This window comes from Euprymna scolopes, chromosome 26 (genome assembly GCF_053919585.1).
Source record: "Euprymna scolopes isolate OS-2025 chromosome 26, ASM5391958v1, whole genome shotgun sequence".
Classification (NCBI taxonomy): Eukaryota; Metazoa; Mollusca; class Cephalopoda; order Sepiida; family Sepiolidae; genus Euprymna; species Euprymna scolopes.
Genome location: NC_136507.1, coordinates 51,481,533 through 51,502,606, shown reverse-complemented (window position 1 = coordinate 51,502,606; position 21,074 = coordinate 51,481,533). Strand labels below are relative to the sequence as shown.

Sequence of the window (21,074 nt, the reverse complement as noted above, 5' to 3'; positions counted from 1 at the left end):
TATAAAAAGGTGAAATTTGAAAAACGTGAGATATTTCCAAAAATGGGAAATTGAATGTTTTGTTCTTGTCAATACAAAAAAAAAAAAAAAAAAAAAAAAATTTTAGGATGAAAGAATATCTCTATAAGCCTCATTTTTGGAGTATTACAAAGGTTGAAGAAACCAAACTATTTGTAACAGTTGTGTTGGTTGTTTGGTTAGTTGTTTTTGTTTTACGGCATATCAACTCTTTTTGGGTTATTTAATGCCGAATCCAAAGATTTTGAAGAAAAATTTTTTTAATAGAATATATTTGTTGTTTTCAAGTCGGTTTCTATTTAACCCATAGTTGGGACCCTAACAGGTACTACCACTCTGGGTCAGAGTGGACCTGGGAGCAATGGTAATTAAAGGGTGGCTCCACACTCCCTAAAGCCCGCAAGCTGGGGCCTCACGACTGGATATAGTTTAAGGTCATATCCACGACCAACAGTTGTGTGTTAAGTATAATAAAGCATGACCAAAGCGAGATACTTACCTTACCAAAATGCCCTCTTCCTAATACGCTTATAGGGCGGAAATGTGACATCTTTACTTCTTGTTTTCTATAAGAACTGGGGGTAAAATATATATATATATAAATAATTTCTATATAGAGATTATTTCTCAAAGAAATTCTAAACAAAAACAAAGAAACTCAAAGAATCTGAACAAAAACTTTTTTTCACAAACTAATTTATTAGCACATAAATGATATTGTCTTGGAATTATATTTTCAGCTATATCATTTTATCGGGAATGAGGGTTTTGTGTTTTGACAATCAAGAATCTTACATCATTTTACTGAATCTAAATCAAAAATATGGAGCAAACATCAAAAGTTATTAAAAAAATAGTTAAAATGCACTTTGAAAATTTAAAAATAAATAAAAAATATTCTTTATTATTAAAACAAACTTACGAAAATTAAAGATTAACAAAGATAAAATATTCAAATATTCAAGTCAATTTGATTGCAATCTTTTGAGAGTTCGATTTTTTTTTATTTCATCTACATTTTTTTGCTTCAAACTGTTACTTACATTATATTTCAGATCATGACAAATTTCTATTCACCCCCCCCCCCACACACACACACACTCAAATATAGACAAAATCAACTCTTGGTCAAAGTAAAAAATTAATTCATAATTATGTTCAATAACTATATTTCAATTTAATATAACCATTGTTTCCTTCATGAGTGAGAGAAAAGTATTCAAGCAACTTCAATCCTGGTCTACAAGAAAAAAGGCAGATGATAAATACAATCCCCCCCCCCCTGCTCAGACAACATGACTAATGAGGTTGATCATTCCTAAGTACATTGTATTTTTTTTTTTTAAACTTATGTTACCTGTTATATCTGGAATTCATTCCTGAGCCCCACCTTTAGTGGAATTGCAATTATAAAGCTTAATATGAAATGACACGCGGCCTTCTTTTCAAATTGATAGGCGGTGGCTCAAACCACATCAAGTGATGGACCAGAAACCAGACAAGGACAGTCTTCCTGTTAAGGGTTAGCTGTTCGATAACAGGAAGAACAGTTTCACAACAATAATGGCAGAATCAGATTGTACAGAAATTGATTCTGGAAGCCTGAATTTATGTGGTCAATTAATGCATTTAAAATGGAAGTAATACAATGTATATCAAATTAAAGCAATATCCATGACAATCCTTAACAGATGCCAAAAAAGTTTTTATTCTTACAAGCTAAGTAACCATTCACATTCATTGACAATGGTCTTCATGCATTTTTCTTTATTTTGGTGAATTAATCAATGGCAATAAAACATGGACAGATATTCTTAAGGTGTGTTTATTCAATTTATAGTAATTACAAATGAAAATGCTATTTTAAACTTCAGCATGACAGACCAATGAAAATGCTATGTCAAACTTCAGCATGACAGACCAATGAAAATGCTATGTCAAACTTCAGCATGACAGACCAATGAAAATGCTATGTCAAACTTCAGCATGACAGACCAATGAAAATGCTATGTCAAACTTCAGCATGACAGACCAATGAAAATGCTATGTCAAACTTCAGCATGACAGACCAATGAAAATGCTATGTCAAACTTCAGCATGACAGACCAATGAAAATGCTATGTCAAACTTCAGCATGACAGACCAATGAAAATGCTATGTCAAACTTCAGCATGACAGACCAATGAAAATGCTATGTCAAACTTCAGCATGACAGACCAATGAAAATGCTATGTCAAACTTAAGCATGACAGACCAATGAAAATGCTATGTCAAACTTAAGCATGACAGACCAATGAAAATGCTATGTCAAACTTAAGCATGACAGACCAATGAAAATGCTATGTCAAACTTAAGCATGACAGACCAATGAAAATGCTATGTCAAACTTAAGCATGACAGACCAATGAAAATGCTATGTCAAACTTAAGCATGACAGACCAATGAAAATGCTATGTCAAACTTAAGCATGACAGACCAATGAAAATGCTATGTCAAACTTAAGCATGACAGACCAATGAAAATGCTATGTCAAACTTAAGCATGACAGACCAATGAAAATGCTATGTCAAACTTGGGCATGACAGACCAATGAAAATGCTATTTCAAACTTGGGCATGACAGACCAATGAAAATGCTATTTCAAACTTAGGCATGACAGACCAATGAAAATGCTATTTCAAACTTAGGCATGACAGACCAATGAAAATGCTATTTCAAACTTAGGCATGACAGACCAATGAAAATGCTATTTCCAACTTAAGCATGACAGACCAATGAAAATGCTATGTCAAACTTAAGCATGACAGACCAATGAAAATGCTATTTCAAACTTAAGCGTAACAGACCAAACAATGACCAAAGCATCTAGAGACGTTTGAGCACATCTAAAATAAGATATGTCCATTCAATTTGCACATTCAGTTATGAAAATGCCATTTCAAACAAAGTATGGCAGACCAATTGACTAAAGCTCTCAGATGTGAGGATGTATTTATTACTAAAAAACTTTCATTTTGTTTTTTATGGATTATTTGTACATTGATAAAAAATTAGACTTTATATATAGGGTGAAACGATAAAATTGTCACCCTAGAAAAGACAACATGATTCCATTTCTGTTTGATGAAAACCGGTTTCCTTTTTTTTTTTTATTGCAAACATCTACTAGTTGGCTAGAGCGATAGGAGCCTTCTATCATGCTTGAAAGTGATACAATGTTCAATGAGTGAGATAGCATATGTGCCGCTGTACAACTCATACTCTCTACCAATTTAAGTTATGCATCGCTGTATTGCCACGAATAACAAGGACGTGCCTAGGATGATGAAAACAAAGTTTCCTGCCACGGTTATAGTCATTGGTGTAGTTTCAAGTGAGGGCCACATCATCCCATCTCACATTTTTTGAAGTTGGCTTGAAAGTCAACACTAAAGTGTACCTGGATGTACTGATGATCCTCTGGTGCAATCAAGTGGCTGCTGGCAGATCCTGGGTATGGCAGTAGGACTTGGCACCAGCCTACAAGTCCACCAAAGAGTTTAGCTTCAGAAGGAGTACTACAACTTTGTACTTTTCTCTCACTGAACCCTTTCCCTCCTCTCCCCGAACCTGAACCCATTCGACTACTTCGCTTGGTCATACGTTGAGAACATCACCAACATGACCTCCCACAACACCAAAGCTAGCCCGATCATTGCCATCTGTCGAGTATTCACCAAGCTCCCACCAGCACTTGTGGAAAAGGCGTGCTCTCAGTTCCAGACCAATATCAAGGTGGTAATTGAGGCTGAAGGCAGCTACATTGAATAGATGTCAGGTCTACTACATAATCAAGTTACCTGAATTGATTTTTTCAATAAAAGTTTTAAAATAAAGCTGTAGTGTTGTTTTCTTTAGGGTGACAATTTTATCATTTCACCCTGTACATAATAGTTTGTATTTTTTTACTAACAGATTTTCTAACTTCTATATTTTTTAACTTAAATTTTTTTTTATATATTTATATACAAAACATTGTATTCTGATATATCAATCTTTTCATATTTGAATGTAGGTATTTTTAGAAAAAAAAATGAAACCCAACTTACTCTGTGGACAGGGATTTACTCTTTACTTCTGTAGGTGGGTCTAACAATGGTGGAGTTTTTCTGTTTATAACAGGAATTACTGAATTGTCCAAAATTGTATGGGAATTACTATGTTCAGTGATTAGATCATCTGGAAGAAAGTCGAACGATGATAATGCATCCTGAAACAAAGTAAAAAAAAAAAAAAAAGACTAAACAATCACCAAGTAGAAAAGAATAAATTTGACATTACAAGAAAAATATATAATAATAGAATTAAACTGTACGGTGGTGGGGAGGGGTTACTATCAAATCATATGGGTCAGAATAGACATGAAAATAAATCGTTAAACTTACTATTACAACATTCTTTATTCCTTATAAAAATGGATTTTATTTTCTTCCATTTTCATTTTAGAGATATGAACTAGTTTTACTTTCAATTCTTTTAGAAATTAAAAGCAACCAGAGTTAGTTTGAATAAGTTAATAAACATACAAAGAGCTCAATATACTTTTGGATAGAGCTTTATAATAATAATTAATCATTAAAAGGGTTTATCTTAACACATTACTGTAGTTTCAAAGCAGAATTTGATCTGCCATAAAACTGCAGTAAAGTGCTAAGGTAAGCCTCTTAATTAGCATATATATATATATATAACATGAAAATTAACTTCTTAAAACTAAGCTAAATCAAGACTGCACACACAGATGGCTGAATATGATAACAGAAAGTGATAGAAATAAACATTTATTATTTGATGTCACTATATTTTTATGTATCAACAATATGCTTGTAATACTATAAGATCATTTTATAATTTGTGTGTGCGTGGTTTGTTAGTTTGCATTTTGTAAATATATCCCAAGCTTATAGTAATGAGTGTAATACTATAGAGTTTTTTTTTTTTTTTTTGGGGGGGGGTATCCTACCAGATTCTAAATATATAAATATATACCTGTTATCTAAGAGACTTCAACAGTAATCTTTTTAGGATTCTAACTATCTCTTTAAGTGCAATTGTTTGGGTCTCTCTTGCATTTGATTCACCAAGTATATTTGACAAGTATTTACAATAATTTTTTTTCATGGCTCCTATGATTACTGCGATGATTAGGATCTTCCTATGATTTTAGTTGCTTTTCATGTGGTCCATAAAACCTTTGTATTTAGTAAACATCTCTCATATCTGTTGAAGTCAGCACCATTAGGATCACTGAATTCAAATAGGATTGCTTCTGTATGCATGAATCTATTTGTCTGAAAAACTATATAATTGCATTTGAATGTGTTCTTTTCCAAAATATTTTTTATTTTTTGTTTTTTTTTTCAATGATTTTGATGATTTACTTTCTAATAAGTGAATTAGCAAATAAATTTAATACGTCTCAATAGAAAAAACATTTAAATTTAGTTTAGTAAATATTTTGAATAATAGGTTTAATTTATGTTAGGTTATTTGACTCTGAAGAAAGAGTTGAGTTGAAACCTTGGAAATATTGTTGTACAATATTATTATCATTACATATACATTTTTATCATTCAAAATTAAAGGTGTGAGTGCTGATTAAAATAGAATATGCACAAGAAACATCATGGATAAGATTGTAACAAAAGTTCTGTATTTTTTCAAGCTCAATAAAACATATATAAGAGAGAGAGCAAATGAAAATATATATCTACAAAATTATATCAGTTCCATGAATTCAACATTAACAAAATCTTATTAATTTTATTCCAGCAAATCTTTTTATGCACCAATTCCATAACATCAGATCTCCTCTTTGTTTAATATACTACTTATTCTAACAAATTTTTTTTATTACTAATTTTCTTATTAATATTTGTATGTTTGTGTTTCCCTCATGACTGTTTTTCATGACTTATTTACTGGCTATATTCTAAATCTTATATATCTATAGGATAGCGTGTGCATTATTTATTTTGCATGTCATAGTTACATCCGAGTGACCTTCCATTTTTTGTAATAAATAATTTTACCAAGATTTCTTTAAGTTTTAGTTTTGATTCTAGCTGATGGCACTCCAGTAATCTATTTTTTTTATAAATAATTTTATCAAGAATTCTTCATAAGTTTTGGTTTCGATTATAGTTGAAGGAACTCAAGTTTATATATATACATATATATATATATATATATATATAGTTAGTAATTTATAAAATATATATGGCGATTAAGCTACACTGAATATTCTGCGTTTCATCCAACTATAGGATTTGTCAGGCTGATGGCACTCCAGTAATCTATTTTTTTTATAAATAATTTTATCAATATATATATATATATATATATATATATATATATGTGCATGTTTTTTTTTCATAAGATTTGGTTTCGGTTCTGATTCAAGCTGATGCACCCAAGTCATATGGATACATTTTTTTTTTTTTTTTTTGAAATCGCAATTTATAATATAAAAAAAAATCGAGCATTAACTCTATAATAATATATACGAAATCTGCAAGAATTAAAATATATTTAAGCATACTTTACAACCGGGATATGCCGGGCATTCCTGCTAGATAAGATAAATTCTTTTGTAGTTTTAACAAATAAACTATAATAATATCAGAGCATCTCCATTTACGCTGAACATCTACAGAATGCCAACATCAATATTTTACATACAAAGGAGTCCCCTGTGGAATTTCTACAGGTCGCGCTAGTTTTTCTTATTATTATCTGTATGTGTTTTGTTATATGATAACTCTTCTTTTAAGAATGAATTATGCTGATGTTTTATTGTGCTTTGATTTGTGATGCAATGGAATCTGTGCTAAGGAAGAGATCTGCCGAAATTAATAAAAATTCTTTCATCTTAGAAATGATTGTATATTACAAGACTTTGTTGTTGTTAGAATTCATGGAATTGATATAAATAATATAAATATATTTCAATTTACTCTATAATAGTTCTGCTAGACCCGAAAGTTTTGAGATCGAACTGTTTTGATTCCTGCAGTATGTGGGTATATAATTTTATAGATTTTAATTAAACTCCATTGTCTTGTTCATTTATAGTTAAGTCTTGATTTCCAATCCTTCTAGACATAGAATATTAAATATCAGTTAATCAACTTTTGTTTCATCAAGGCTTCAAGGATTTTTTTTCATATTCTTTAAAAACAAAATACATACTGAAATATATGTTAATTTTGAGATTGAAAATAAAATTGTTTTTCTCTTAGATATCTATGTATTTCTCTCATTATGTTGATTTGATCACTAATATTAATTTCTTTCTGAGCAGAAAGAGTGACTTTTCAGTGTGGCCATCTAATTCACATCCACATGTTTGTACATACCACAAACATATGTAAATTAGATAAAATAAGTCTCTTTACTTCTGTAAAATTATAATAAGGAATAAGAATGCAAAGAAACATTTTTAATTATGCAAGGAGAATATTTTAACAGGTATGTTACAGTTCATAAATTTTTTAATGAAATCAAAGTACATATATGATAGTTGTTGTAGCCCAATAAGTTTTGGGTATTTCTAGTTTTATTTATATTATACACACACACATACAACAGATGTATGCAGTTGCTTACATCATCCCCATTTTCTTGTATGCCCTCTTTCCATCTTTTAGTAAACATTTTAATGCCACATTCATAAAATTCCATTTTTCCATTCAAAATCTAATTTTAAATTTCTTTACAAAGTTTTAGTCCACTCAAATGAGTTTGCAAAGTTTTAAAGAGATGATAATCAGTTGGTGTGAGGTCTGGAGATTATGGTGACTGATGCATAATTTTCCCCAGGCATGTTTTTAGAATATCTTTGATTGTTTGTAATACATGAATTCTACTGCCATTCTTCTGCATAACGCTACACGTTAGACAGCACAAAGAGCAAAAATATTGTTTAGGAAGTATGAATCATCCTCCAACATAGTACCATCTCTTTAGAAGTTGGCAAAATCATTTTGGAGTGGATTAAAACTTTCAAGTGAAAAAAAAGAAAAGAAAGTGCTATTACTTATCAGTTTAAAACCAAAGAAATTTTATAAGATAGCTGGAAACAGACTATAAAGAAAAATGATTACTGATTACATAAGTCTGATATAATTTTTTTTTGTTTTATATTGCTTTATGCAGCCTGCACATTTTTGTTTTGTTTTGGTATTATATTTCTTTATTCAGCCTGGGGGGGGGGGGGACTGACACACCTGCCATTACATGATGCATTTGTAAAAGAGTGAACAAAGTTAAAATACACAATTTCAATTTCTAACCTTAATTTCATTATCTTGTGAGTTGGACTTTGGTGGTGGTGATGGTGGAATATCACTAATATTACTGTTGCTTCCTTCCAAGTCTATGGTATCTTTCTCCTGGTCAATTTCAGCTGTCACATCACAGGAGCGTGGACTGAAATCCAGCTGATGGATCGGAGGACCACGATCAGAAGCCAAAATGCCAACTGAAGAAATACAAATAATTTAGTCAAAGAATTGTACAATAAAATGTTTTTAAATAATAAAATATTTTTGAGTTTTCATTTTCATTTGTTGATTTTCATTATTAGGTCATTCAATATATAAAAAGAGGTGAATTTATAAAATATAATTTTTTAAAATAAAATTAACCAAATATTTTTTTTCAAGTATTGTTCCATAAATCTAAACTCAGTATCATTTGTAATTGGTTAATAGAAAAAATGTATCTGGCATTAATCTTGTGATATACTCGTCTTGAATTTACTCAAAATGACCAGAAATTTAACAGTGTTCCAGGTTTAAACAGAGCAGTCCATTATGAAATGATTGAAAAGTGCAAATCATGTGAAATTTAAAGAATGTTTAAGGTGTATAGAGAAACATGGTTTAGTAAAAAAAAAAATGGTTGACAAAGGAGTTAAATTGTTTTAAAAATCTAATTAGTATTCAAGATGAAGACAGAGCAGTCACGTTCACAGTGAAGAGAACAGCTGATATATGGGTGATGTCATCTTTCATCATTATTATGCAACACAAACATCAAAAATATGATATAGGAAATATTCACACTCCTCCATGTTTTCCATAGGTTTTACAACATTAAACATCACTAGGTAATTTTATGCCAAAAACATCCATATGGTTTCTATACAATATTTCAACTTATACCAACATGTTAAAGAGGACATGATGGTTTTTATATAGTTTTGGAGACATTGTAAATGATCTGTAACAATAGTTTCTATTTAAACGATAGATATAGGATTCTGTTAGATACTACCACTTCTATGTCACTCAGTTGACATGAGAAAAGTAACTAAAAGGTGTGCTCGTCCTTCCTAAAGCACCCAGACTGGTGGTTCACCATTGGATGCAGTTTTGTTTTGTAATTATGATGAACAACAGAAATGTGGAGTCTGGAACAATGAAAGACCCTATGCATATAGATTCCCTTAAAACAGATTGCAACAATGTTTCCTATTGCCAATGCCTTAGGGTATGAAAGAGAACATGAACAAGTAAAAGGGACCTTCAATCTTCCAGGGTTGTCTTTCGCATAGACAATTCAAGGTCTTATACAGCAGTGAAAACACTGGACAATATCAGTTAATTTGGTTGCAAACAACTGTCACAAGTTCCTTACAGATCAGATTTGGCCTCACTTCAATTTCCACTTATTTCCTGCACACAAAATGACTTTTTTAAAATTTACTAATGACTCACAAGTTATCCAAGCTAAAGCTTACTCAAGGATAAGCATTAATGAGATGAACATACAAATGCATCTTAAAAAATATTATGTTTTCATGTGCACGGAAACATGAAAATGCTTTTTTGGTTTCAGCAGGCTTAACTTTTTCATCATTCTTTATAAAATTAAAAAATTAAAATTAAAGAGAAAGATGTTTGAAATTTGATTTTTAAAATGTATTCTGAAAGATATTGGTTTAAAAAAAATTCAAATCAATTGGGTTGCAAATTTTCAGATGATGGTTGATAGATTATATTTGGATAATTGGGACTACTATTTGCATTTTGTCAATGTAATTTCTTACTTTCAAGTGCATTTTTTAAAACTTAGTTGTGATAGATAAAGTAACAATCAGTTCTAAGTGATAGGTTAAATGATCAATCATTATTACAGACAACAATAAACTAATAAAATAAACACTTCTCTTCTTATAACTGATAGAATGAAAATAATCTACTCCATTGGACTAAATAATGAGTTTGAAATTCTGTAATGGTTTGACAAACATTCAAAGAGATGCAAAAGAAGATTGGAGAATATATTGAAAACATTGTGAAAATAACAACCAAGATGAGAATATGTCCAAATAATCCAAACAGGGTTGCAAGTGCTGCTTTCTACCACTGAACTTATTCAATCAAGAGAACACGTGTTGTGTCTCGCAATGACATGTTTCAGCCATCTTACTTTGTCATAAGACTCATCAGCCCAAGAGAAATTCAAAACTAAAATTATTTCTAAAGTAAAAGACATGTATTCTTTACCTGATTTTTCAGTAGGGGGACTGTATACACCAGGCTCTCCGCAAGTTTGTGGGAAAGCCCTCTTCATTAAACGACCCCAGGTTGCAACATTTATATTCATTTGTCCTGGGCGCAGAAAGTTTTTACCTGAATATAAAAAAAAATAAATTTATCAGATCTGAAACTCAGAAATTAAAAATAAAAACAAATATTTAGTTCTTAGAAAAACTTTTCAATATTTTTAGTGTCAACAATGAGGTAAAAAAACAAAAAAAAAAAAAAAGGGCAAAATAAAACTTTTGTTTCAACAAAAGTCTTCGATATTTTAGTGAAAATAAGGGTGCAATTATACATTAGAGAGTGCAGTTGAAAAAAATACTGTTTTGTTTAACAGCAAACAAGAAGCATTACATATGACTTTTCCTTATAAACTTTAATTTCAGCCAAAAATTATTAATCAACAATTTAAAGGCTTCAAAACCATTTTTGAATTTCACACAATCACAAATTAATCACTGTGCCATCATTATCATCATATGATTAACATGTGTTACATGCTGGCATATATTGGATGGCAAAGACATAATATATTAAACAAATCACCTGTATTATGCCTACTTTGTGAACATGCATAATTAGGTGATTTTGACAATTTTTTAAATGATAATTTAAAGTTTATAAGACAAATTCAAATATTAGAATTCATTTGTGTTTGAAAGCCAAACAAAAATATTTTTCAATTGCTTCTATTACATATCATGGAGTCAAAATAATCATAATATCTATTCAAAAAAATATATATTTAATACCTTTTCAACATTTGCTACCTAAGTGGATTATTATTATTATTATTATTATTATTATTATTACTGTAAAATATTAGGCAAAATATTAAAAAAAAAAAAAAGCAAAATAGTGGCACTATTTTTATTGTCAAAAGGAAATGAACTATACAAACCTTTGTGTTTTGGGAATATCCTCCGTTGTCTCTGAAGTTTGGGTCTTCTTGAAATGGTAGGATTCATATATGTTATCTGAAATTACATTTATTATTATAATAGAAAATATAAAATAACTAGCAGGCCGCCAAACATTGCCCGGTCATAAAATATGTATAAATATTATACTTTAATTAATACAGATTTCTTGTTTAGGTATTAAACTTAACGTTAAATTCCTTTAAAATAAATGAAGTTAAAAAAAATACTCGAGCTGAGATCGAAACCAAAAACTAAAGCAGTGAGTCAAATATGATAACCATTAGACCAGCTTGTCATGTTCTTTAAAAAGTGTTTTCAAACCTACTTATGTTTAACATAAGGAAACTGCCATGTTTGATGACCGTGCATGTGCAGTCATGAAACTGTTGACAAATAAAAAACTGAATGACTGCCAAGTACCAATTTTTCAATTTTGACCCCTTAGAACCCCTTTTTCTGAATGAAAACCGATTAAAAAGTTTTCCACATGTCTGAAGCCCCTATATACCAAATTTCAAGTCTGTGTATTAAAAATTCATTGAGTCTATAGGTTAAGAAGTGTCCACACACACATTCTAACTTTTATAGATATACAGAAAAGTCTTTATTATATACAGTACTACAGGTTACCTGGCGTTGATCGGTCATAAAATACATATTTTAATTTATACAGAAACTGAGATGTGTATATGTGAGTCTTATGTTTTTTCTAAACAGTTCACTTCACTTCTTGTTAAAAAAGAAAAAAACATACTTGAGCTTAGATCAAAACCAAAACTTAAAAGACAGTGAATCAAGAACAATAACCATTAGGCCAGCTTGACATGATCTTTAAAATGTGTTTCAAACCTACCTATTCTTAACATAAGGAATGTGTCACATGAATGAATAATGTATGCGTATTCGTGAAACAGTTGACAAACAGATAAAAATCTGATGATCCCCATGCACCAATTTTTCAATTTTTACCCCTTAGCTGCCCTTTCCCCCAGATGAAAACTGACGAAAAAATTTTCCACATGTCTGAATACACTATATACCAAATTTCAAGTCTGTAGATCAAAAATTCATTGAGTATGTAGATGGAAAATTGTCCTCTTACACACACACACACACACACTTTTATAGATATTCTAGATTTTCCCGAATATAACAAACTTTGAAAATAGATTTTTAATTCAAGTTAGTTTTATAATGTGAAAATGAAGTGTTATGTAGTAGATATTTTATGGGAATCCTTAATTTACTCTGTATTATTTCTGTGAATTAGTTATACTCATGGATTGTGATCTCATTGGACCATATCCAGGTTTTATTAGAACTACCACATCATCACTTATTCTTAGGAAAGATTTACACAGCATCAAGAGAAAAGAAAAGGCACAAGTTTCAAAGATTATTTTATTTTTTTTGTACAACTTGAATTTGAAGCAATTTAAATGTTTGAATTATGCAAAACTAAATTTTATTCCAGATTCAAAAAATCTACTGAAATGTGACATTTAATCGGAAGTTGGGCAGTATTTTAGTTTAGCCCACCACCTTCATATTTATTTTGAGTTCAGTTTAGGTGTTTTATTTAGTATTATTTACTTTTTAATAAAAACATTGTATTCTGTGATGACGGTATATAGATACTAAATAAACTATTTAGATCTAGAGAGTCTAGTAAATCATTATTTTAATAAAATAAGTTGTTTTTTAAGCAATGCTCAACATCAATAACACAGGATTCTGTTTTAAAGGATGACATAATACTTTTGTTACTCCAGCATTTATGTCACATACAATCTTCCAGAGTTAGATGGCTAAAGTTCAGGGAAGGGTCCCTCATTGAGTGATAAAACCCTTGTTGATGATGATACAATCTTTCAGATATCTTACTACTTAGAGGATGAAATCTTCCCTTTATGACATCATAGCACAAAATAAAAGACAAGCTTATTAATATGATGCCTGAATAAATGCCAAGTAGAAATGCTTCAGGTGATAAATCATTCTCCCCTCAGAAGGATGAGGAGATAATGACAGAGGATAACACTCCTAGAACCAAACCAGAAAGATATTCCACTCTAATATAATCAGGAAAGCCCCTTGTTAAAAATTAAATGATTTTAAAATGCATATATGTCTATTTAATTTCTGATAGATGTAAATGTTGCAAGGTTTGTGTAACATTTGTTGAAATCCCTTAATCTTTAACTTTTCTTGGAAAATATGTATGCATGTTGCTGAGATGGCTATTAAACTGAATGAAACAAATACATTTTCTACCAATATGTGATGTTATTTCATATTTCCATTTTTCTCATTTAAAAATATCTCATTGCTACAGTGTAAATTTTGTTGATTCAATTGTTTTGCTATTCTAATAAAAAGTAATTAAATATTTATAATATTTTTGTTCAATTTTTCCTTTTACTAATTAATTTTATTAAAATATGAATTACTTTTCTACCATGAACATGGCCATTTAATAACAACAGCACTATGGCAGAGTATTTTGTGCAATATAGGAGAATATGTAAAACATGTTAAATGGAATATGATGGTGACGGAATTATCAGAAAAAAAAACAAAAAAAAAAACGATTCTGTTTCCAATATACAAATGAAACTGAAAGAAGAGATGGAGTAAAACTGCTCATCTTTAGTTTAGTCTATCATACACAGAAGAAGCACAATGTGCAATTAAGAAAATATATTTTATTACTTAACACATGATTTGACACAAGCTAGAATGTGAGAGAGTTATATGATTATTTTTGTACACAATGTACAAGTCCAAATAAAAATATATTAGCATTGCTTTATTCCACAAGATTTCACATTTTTTAATGCTTATTTTAGTTGATCAGCTTGTTTTATGGTACATTTTTGTTTACTCAATGCTGATCGTAAAATCATATGAAATGACTAATCGCTACCATGACATGAATATCAATTGATAAGTCAAATATATGCATGAAGCAAGATTTTTTGTGATATATTTGATTGACAATCCTTTATTAGATTAGTGCAAAAATGTTTTTTGACATGAAGTTGAACGTCAAAAACGACATTATTTCTGCACCAAACTAATAAAAGTGATTTAAAATCACAAACATGTAATTAAAGATGAAAAAAACTTGGACAACCACTGTTCTTAGGTTTGACCTTTTTTTTTTCACCCCTCCCCCTCTTCGGAAGTTTTCTCAAGCATTTAGAGCATAATATCTTTTGAAGCATCTCTCCAGATTGTTCTTTCCAGAAATAGGTTTTTGTCTGAGTTCCAAATCTTCTAATTATTATTTACCAAGTATTACTCCCTCTTCCCCATCTACCAGGAACCACAATCTTAGTAATTTGAGGAATCCATCGACCATTACTATATGTGAACATGTCTAGACCAATATGATTGCAAAACAGTCAAGTTCTTTATCTTAAATATCTTTGGAAAAAATTTCAATACTACATCTCCAACAATTGATTGCATGCACAAAGATGCCAAAAGTAAAGAAGTTTGAAAAAAAAAAAAAAAAACAAAAAAAAAATTGTGATTCTTACCTCTGCAAATAAAATTCCTTTCGGCTCTAAGTGAATGGCCATTCCATGTCGCTGGTTGTCAAGAAAATCCTCCAATCGTAAAAATTTCACTGCACACATTTGTCGATAATCTCGCCAATGAATAGCAAGTTCAAGTTCTCGTGACTAAAACAAAAAAAAAAAATTGATAAATAAAAAAAAAAGTGTATTAAAAACGAGGTTCATTTTTGTCTATATCTGTAAATGTATGAAATGCAATGTGCCAATAAGAGCGCTCAGAACTAGTAGCCTTCTATCAGATTAGCTTGCACAGATGCAAAACAAAATAAAAATAACCTTTAAAACAATAAAAACATGCAGGTTACAGAGCAAGGTTTAAGGAGATTCAAAAGGTCAAACGATTATATTATGAACATTCAAGAATAAAATAAAACTTTAAAAAGAAAAATTGAAAATGTTCTTCAACATTTAATAGATTATACATTGAAAACCAACACTCAAAGGTTTTCCATAGTTTGGACCAGATCAACAAAGATTTAATTTTATATCTATTTTCTTAATATAGAGTTGAAGTGATTAATTGACCTTTTGCACAGAGTTGCAGAATACTGTAGTCTATAAAGATAAGGGTAAATGAAAAATACAATTAACAGGTGTCTAGATGTAAGGAAGTGACAGACAAAAGAAGAGCAAGTGGTTGGCCTTTTTTGGTTTGACAAATGATGTCTGATGTAGAGGTATATTTCAAATAGTTGTGTAACGCCCCCCCCCCCATTTCAACACTACAATCCAGCTCAGGAAGCTAAATTCAGAAATATGAATCCTCTGATCAGAGATGTATAAAAGAAACAAACCTGAGATTGATAAAACTAGTGTTGTTTTCTTGATTTTAATACTGGGGCTGCTAAATATTGTTGGTAGGTATTTGTAAATAGAAACAATGCAATCAGTTACTACTAATACCTACTACTATGATGACTGGTAGAAAAAGTTGAGATATTAAATGATGCACCTACAATTAACTATCTAAATGAAATCAATGAGAAAACAAAAAAGTTAAAGACTTTTGTAAGTTTAGTAGAAAAGATTAGAATAAAAGATAATTTGAGAATTTTCGTTTTTAATAAATTATTTATGTCATCAAATGATATGAAAAGAAATGGTCTGAAAAAATGTTTTTTTTGTTATTTTGTTTAGGAACAAAAATAACCATATATTTGAATGTTCAAGAGTTTTGGTATTTTGTAACAAAGAGAAGAACTAATGCTAGTGCAGTTACAAAAGTTAGGCATAGATGGAGTAAGTTATGGGAACTTTGCCATTACTGACTAGCAGAGTGTTACCATTGTCAACCAAGGAAAGTCTATCAGGTGTGTATGAAGTGTGATGATTTAGGCAAATGAAATCTGGCTAGTGATGGTTAAAGACATGGAGAAAAATGATATGAAAATGATATATTGGATGAGTAAGGCTTAAAGACAACTTTAGATCTAATGTCCTCAAAGGGAGATTATATCTGAAGGAGATGTGTGCAGAACAGGATATTTTCTTGGTTTGGTCACTTTGAAAGAATGGATGAGTTTTTAGTTTAGTAGATGTAAGACAGTTGAGATAATAGGACCAGTTGACAAAGGAAGGTGAAGAATGAATTTGAGAGAAATACAGATTAATAAAGACCAAGCCTAAAATAGATAAGTTTGAAAGTCGATTTTTAAAAGTCATCCAACACATGTCAGCAGTTTTTTTTTTAATTGACTTAATATAAAATTTGACTGACAAAGTAAATTTTTAAAATTTAGTATTAAAACAATAAAATATTTAAAGAGAAAAAAAATGATTTAAAAGAATTATCTAGCTTACAGGTGAACGAGTCAAGGTTTCAAAAGAGCTGAATGCCAGGAAGAGGAACACATTTGTTTCAATTTTCCTTTCCTATAAACAATTGAGGTTCAATGATTCATAATTTTTAGGTGTTTTAAATTTATATTGAATGAGGAAAATGAAAAAAAGTAGATGGTCAAACAAGTTATATTATTATTATTAACATTTAATACATTTGCATGGTTATTATACCATTCAATAACTTATTTTCATGATTAAAGAAATCTATAATAAAATTTGAAGAATTTTTTTCAATTTAAAAAAATGAAAAAAAAAAATTTCAGTAAACTTTTTCATGGGTTATGCTAACATATTGAATTTTTGTAATGATTCATAGTACAGTAGAAATCAAGCTCATTTTTCTTTCAATAGTAAATCAATTTTTTGCCTTTTATTACATTTGCATAATATTTTCTTTGTTCTTGGCTCAAATTATTTGTCACTTTTCACAATACATATAAAAAAATAAAATACATGAGAAATCAAACTGCTACATGTCTTATTTATAAGGTTGTATTACTCAATGTAAAGGATATCCTATTTAAGTTGAAGGATGTGGAAATCAACATTCCTTCACATCAATGTCATCATTAAAGTATGTAATTAGAATTTTTGGTTCTGATAATTTGATTGTTCTTTATTAAGGTAAAGATTCAATAACTAAGGAAATGCCTGCAACACACACACACAGATAGATTATCATTGAGAAGAATTACCTTGTTTTAGTGGTCATTCATAACCTTTCAGAGTTTTGGCTAAGTTCATATATTCATGTTGGTAAGTTTCCAACATTTATTTTGTACATAAAAATTAAACAAAGCCAAACAAAATCAATAAGACACCCTCCCCTTCATACCAACACCTGCTATGCAAGTGAATTACTAGGTGTGTAGCAATATACTAACAAGGGGAAACATTGATCTTTGTTCTACTAACAATGTGGACAGCACCAAATAAGACAGAGAAAAGAAAATTTAATGATCAAGTGGAAAAGATACTCATGGCTATGTGAGAAGGTGTGTATGGAGGGGGTAAGAGCTTGACCAAGGTTGAGTGCATGAAAGAAAATATTGGGTTATAAATCATGAGAGCAAGATGAAAGTGAGTATATATGTAAAGTGACAGAAAGAAAGATAGAGATCTCGCATGCCAATACAGAGAGAATCGCATTCAACTCAATTTGTTATGGTCCTGCATTGGGTACACAAGAAATGTTGTGGAATTACAGATATGTCAAGAGATGATAACAAATTTCTGTGCAAAAAATGTAAAACAATGAAGATGGATGAAAAGTTGGATGAAGAGAAAATATAAATTGTAATGATGATGCTACTGGTGTTATTCAGGAAATTTACCTTGGTTATATGATTGTAGTCTAAGGAGACAGATGCTAGTGAGTTTGCATGAGTTAGGAGTGGATGAAGGAACTTCTATTACTAACTAGCAGAGCATTAGCACCGTCAATTAGGCAAAGAGTCTATTAGGTGTGTATATGAAGTGTGACGATGATGATAATGAAATTTGGTCAATAAGGGTTGAGGACCTGCATTGCATAGAGAGAAATGATATGAGAATAATATGGGGCATGTGTAATGCGAGTCTTAAAAAACAAGCTTAGATCAGATAGCCTTACAGTATATGGAAAATGTGTGCAGAACATGAAACTTTGTTAATATAGTCACATTGAAAGAATGGATGAGAGTTCTTCGGCAAGTATATGTAGACCAGTTGGCATAAGTTCAGTTGGTAGAGGAAAAATATGGAATAAAGCGATAAGGATGGATTTAAAAGGAAGACAGATAAAGACCTGATGAGAGATAGACTAGTTTGGAAGTCAATTTACAAAAGCTGTTCAACACATGCCAACACGTAAAACAGACGTTAAACTGAATATGCTGATGGGTGTGTCAAACAGTAAAACATTGGCTCCCCAACTAAAAGTTGAACTTACCCGATCCAAAGCAAAGGATGTTCTGTAGTCCCAACATTGCTGACTACAAGGTTTCCAAGGTGTCTGGCCAACATGTTGATTGTCCAGTTTCATAACTGCCATTACATCATCTGCAAGAACAACACAAGAAATAAGCAAAATAAAAATTCCAAATTTTAGAAAGAACCAGAAAAAAAAAAAAAAGTTTTTAATTTTTTTTTTTTTCTAACTTTATATTAAAAATATAGAAATGTTTTTTTAAGTATCACCTAACCTTGGAAAAACTTTTTTCATGTGATAATTAAAAAACATTATTTCTATATTTTATTAGTTTTGAAAATCGACTTTGACAATTTTCTTTTCAGGCTGCACACTCCAATAGTAATAAACACTTAGAAACTTGGTATATTTTGAGAACAGACAAACAGTTTTTGTTTTGGGTTTTGTTTTCCATTTAAAATTTTATTCAGTAATCTTATGGGTGTCGCCATGGTGCTTGTTTCTTAATTCAACTATTGTAGCACAAAACTATTTTCATGTTTACATCCTTTGTGAACTTCATTTGTGCACCTAAGCACATTAAAACATTTTTAAATGTTATTAATTGTTGAAAAATATCTTTATATAATTTTTTTTTAAAGACAATATTTTTAGGGGGTTACAAACTAAAAGAGGCTTCCAGAGCACTGGTGAAAGATTTGGTGTGTGTACGTGGGGTATCAGAGGCTGTAAGAATCAAGAGTATAAAATGCCAATAAACCTTATGTGATCCAGTTTGATAAAAGAAAATGTTACAATCTTCAGTATTTTTAATTTTATGTTAAAAAAATAACATAAAACATGTTATATATAATCAAATTTATTGGATTCAAATAATTAGTTTTATTTCATGACAAAGAAGAAATATTCAAAATCTGTTCTTTTGCAAAGAAAAGAAAGCTGGTTACACAACAGAAAAAGTATTTAACAACTATGGGTATATATTTTCCCTCTTCATCTCAGTGTGTGTTGTGACTTTTTTACACTTGCAAAAGGAAAATGCTATTTGTCAATTTAACTGTATGTCTCACATAAATAAAAAATATTTTTTTAAATGTACATAAACACAAAAAAGAGGAATCTGAAAGAAAAACAAAAACAAACAAGAAAATTTTATATCATATATACAGAAACTATTAAAAGACATTAAAAAAAAGAAAGCAATAGTAGTTAGAGATGGTGATTACTCATGTCTTAAAGTTTTCTGATATGAAAATTTGCTTCAAATTAATTTGCAGTAATTTCTAACAATTCATCATCCATCTTCATAATCAAATAATTAATCACAATTTTGAATTAAATTTGTAAATAAAACCAAATTAAACAAAAATCCAAATTGATTCACAAATTTGTGCGAAATAAACTGAAGACACATTCAATAAAATCTTTCTTTGATCTGCAATTTTTTTTTCATTAATAATTTTAGATCAACAACCAAGGTTTTCTATCCTTTCTAATTCATCATTAGTTGTTCTCCAATTCATCCAACATATTTGTATGAATTAAAGCAGATCGCAACAAAGCAGCAATAACCAAAATAACCAGCTTATAAAAGGTTGAGGCTTCAGTTATTAAATAATCTCCAAAGAAATTTTTCAATATTCATAAAAACGTTATCCATTTATTTAAAATATTACCAAAACAAAAAAAAAAAAAACAAGGAAAAAAATGAAATGTAATGGTTACTGCATATGTGCAATGAGAAATTCTGTCAGACTTGTTAGAAAATTGCCATGTTAAATTTGAAAAGTGTATTTCTTAAACATGATTGAATGCTGACAATTAAAATAATCTTTCGATATTTAGTGAATAAAAAATGAAACATTGATTGGTTTACAAAAATGAATCTCCTAGTGGAGGGAAGAATTCACATTGATTCAGGGATAAAGGCTAAGCATTAATCGGAGGAACAATATTAGAATTCAAGTGGAATTGAACATCAAAAGCATACATTTGATGAAATCTTTACAATATTTTTTAAACAATTCACAAAGTAAAAAAAATACCTTCTGTTTGCACAACAAAGATTGTTAGGTATGTGTAATCAATTTATGGTGAAAACTGATAGAGCCCAAGGTTTTGAAGGCTGGCTTGTAATTTGTAATTGTGTTTGAAAAATTAAAGCCTACATTAATCTCTGAAAGGAGAAAAATGTATTGAAAAAAAGTTA

At 30.0% G+C, this 21,074-nt stretch overlaps 1 protein-coding gene across 8 annotated transcripts in view; it reads right to left on the bottom strand.

Moving 5' to 3' along the window:
• The window catches only part of LOC145248037 (serine/threonine-protein kinase N2-like), a 412,484-nt gene that overhangs the window by 51,354 nt on the left and 340,056 nt on the right, over positions 1–21,074 (bottom strand). For all 8 annotated transcript variants that reach the window (XM_080109765.1, XM_080109767.1, XM_080109766.1 and 5 more), the window contains 7 exons: positions 18,887–18,996; positions 15,076–15,219; positions 11,509–11,584; positions 10,572–10,697; positions 8,352–8,539; positions 4,107–4,267; positions 518–593 (listed from right to left, as the gene is read on the bottom strand). In XM_080109765.1, the coding sequence (XP_079965891.1) occupies positions 518–593; positions 4,107–4,267; positions 8,352–8,539; positions 10,572–10,697; positions 11,509–11,584; positions 15,076–15,219; positions 18,887–18,996 (881 nt within the window). The remainder of the gene's footprint in view (positions 1–517; positions 594–4,106; positions 4,268–8,351; positions 8,540–10,571; positions 10,698–11,508; positions 11,585–15,075; positions 15,220–18,886; positions 18,997–21,074) is intronic.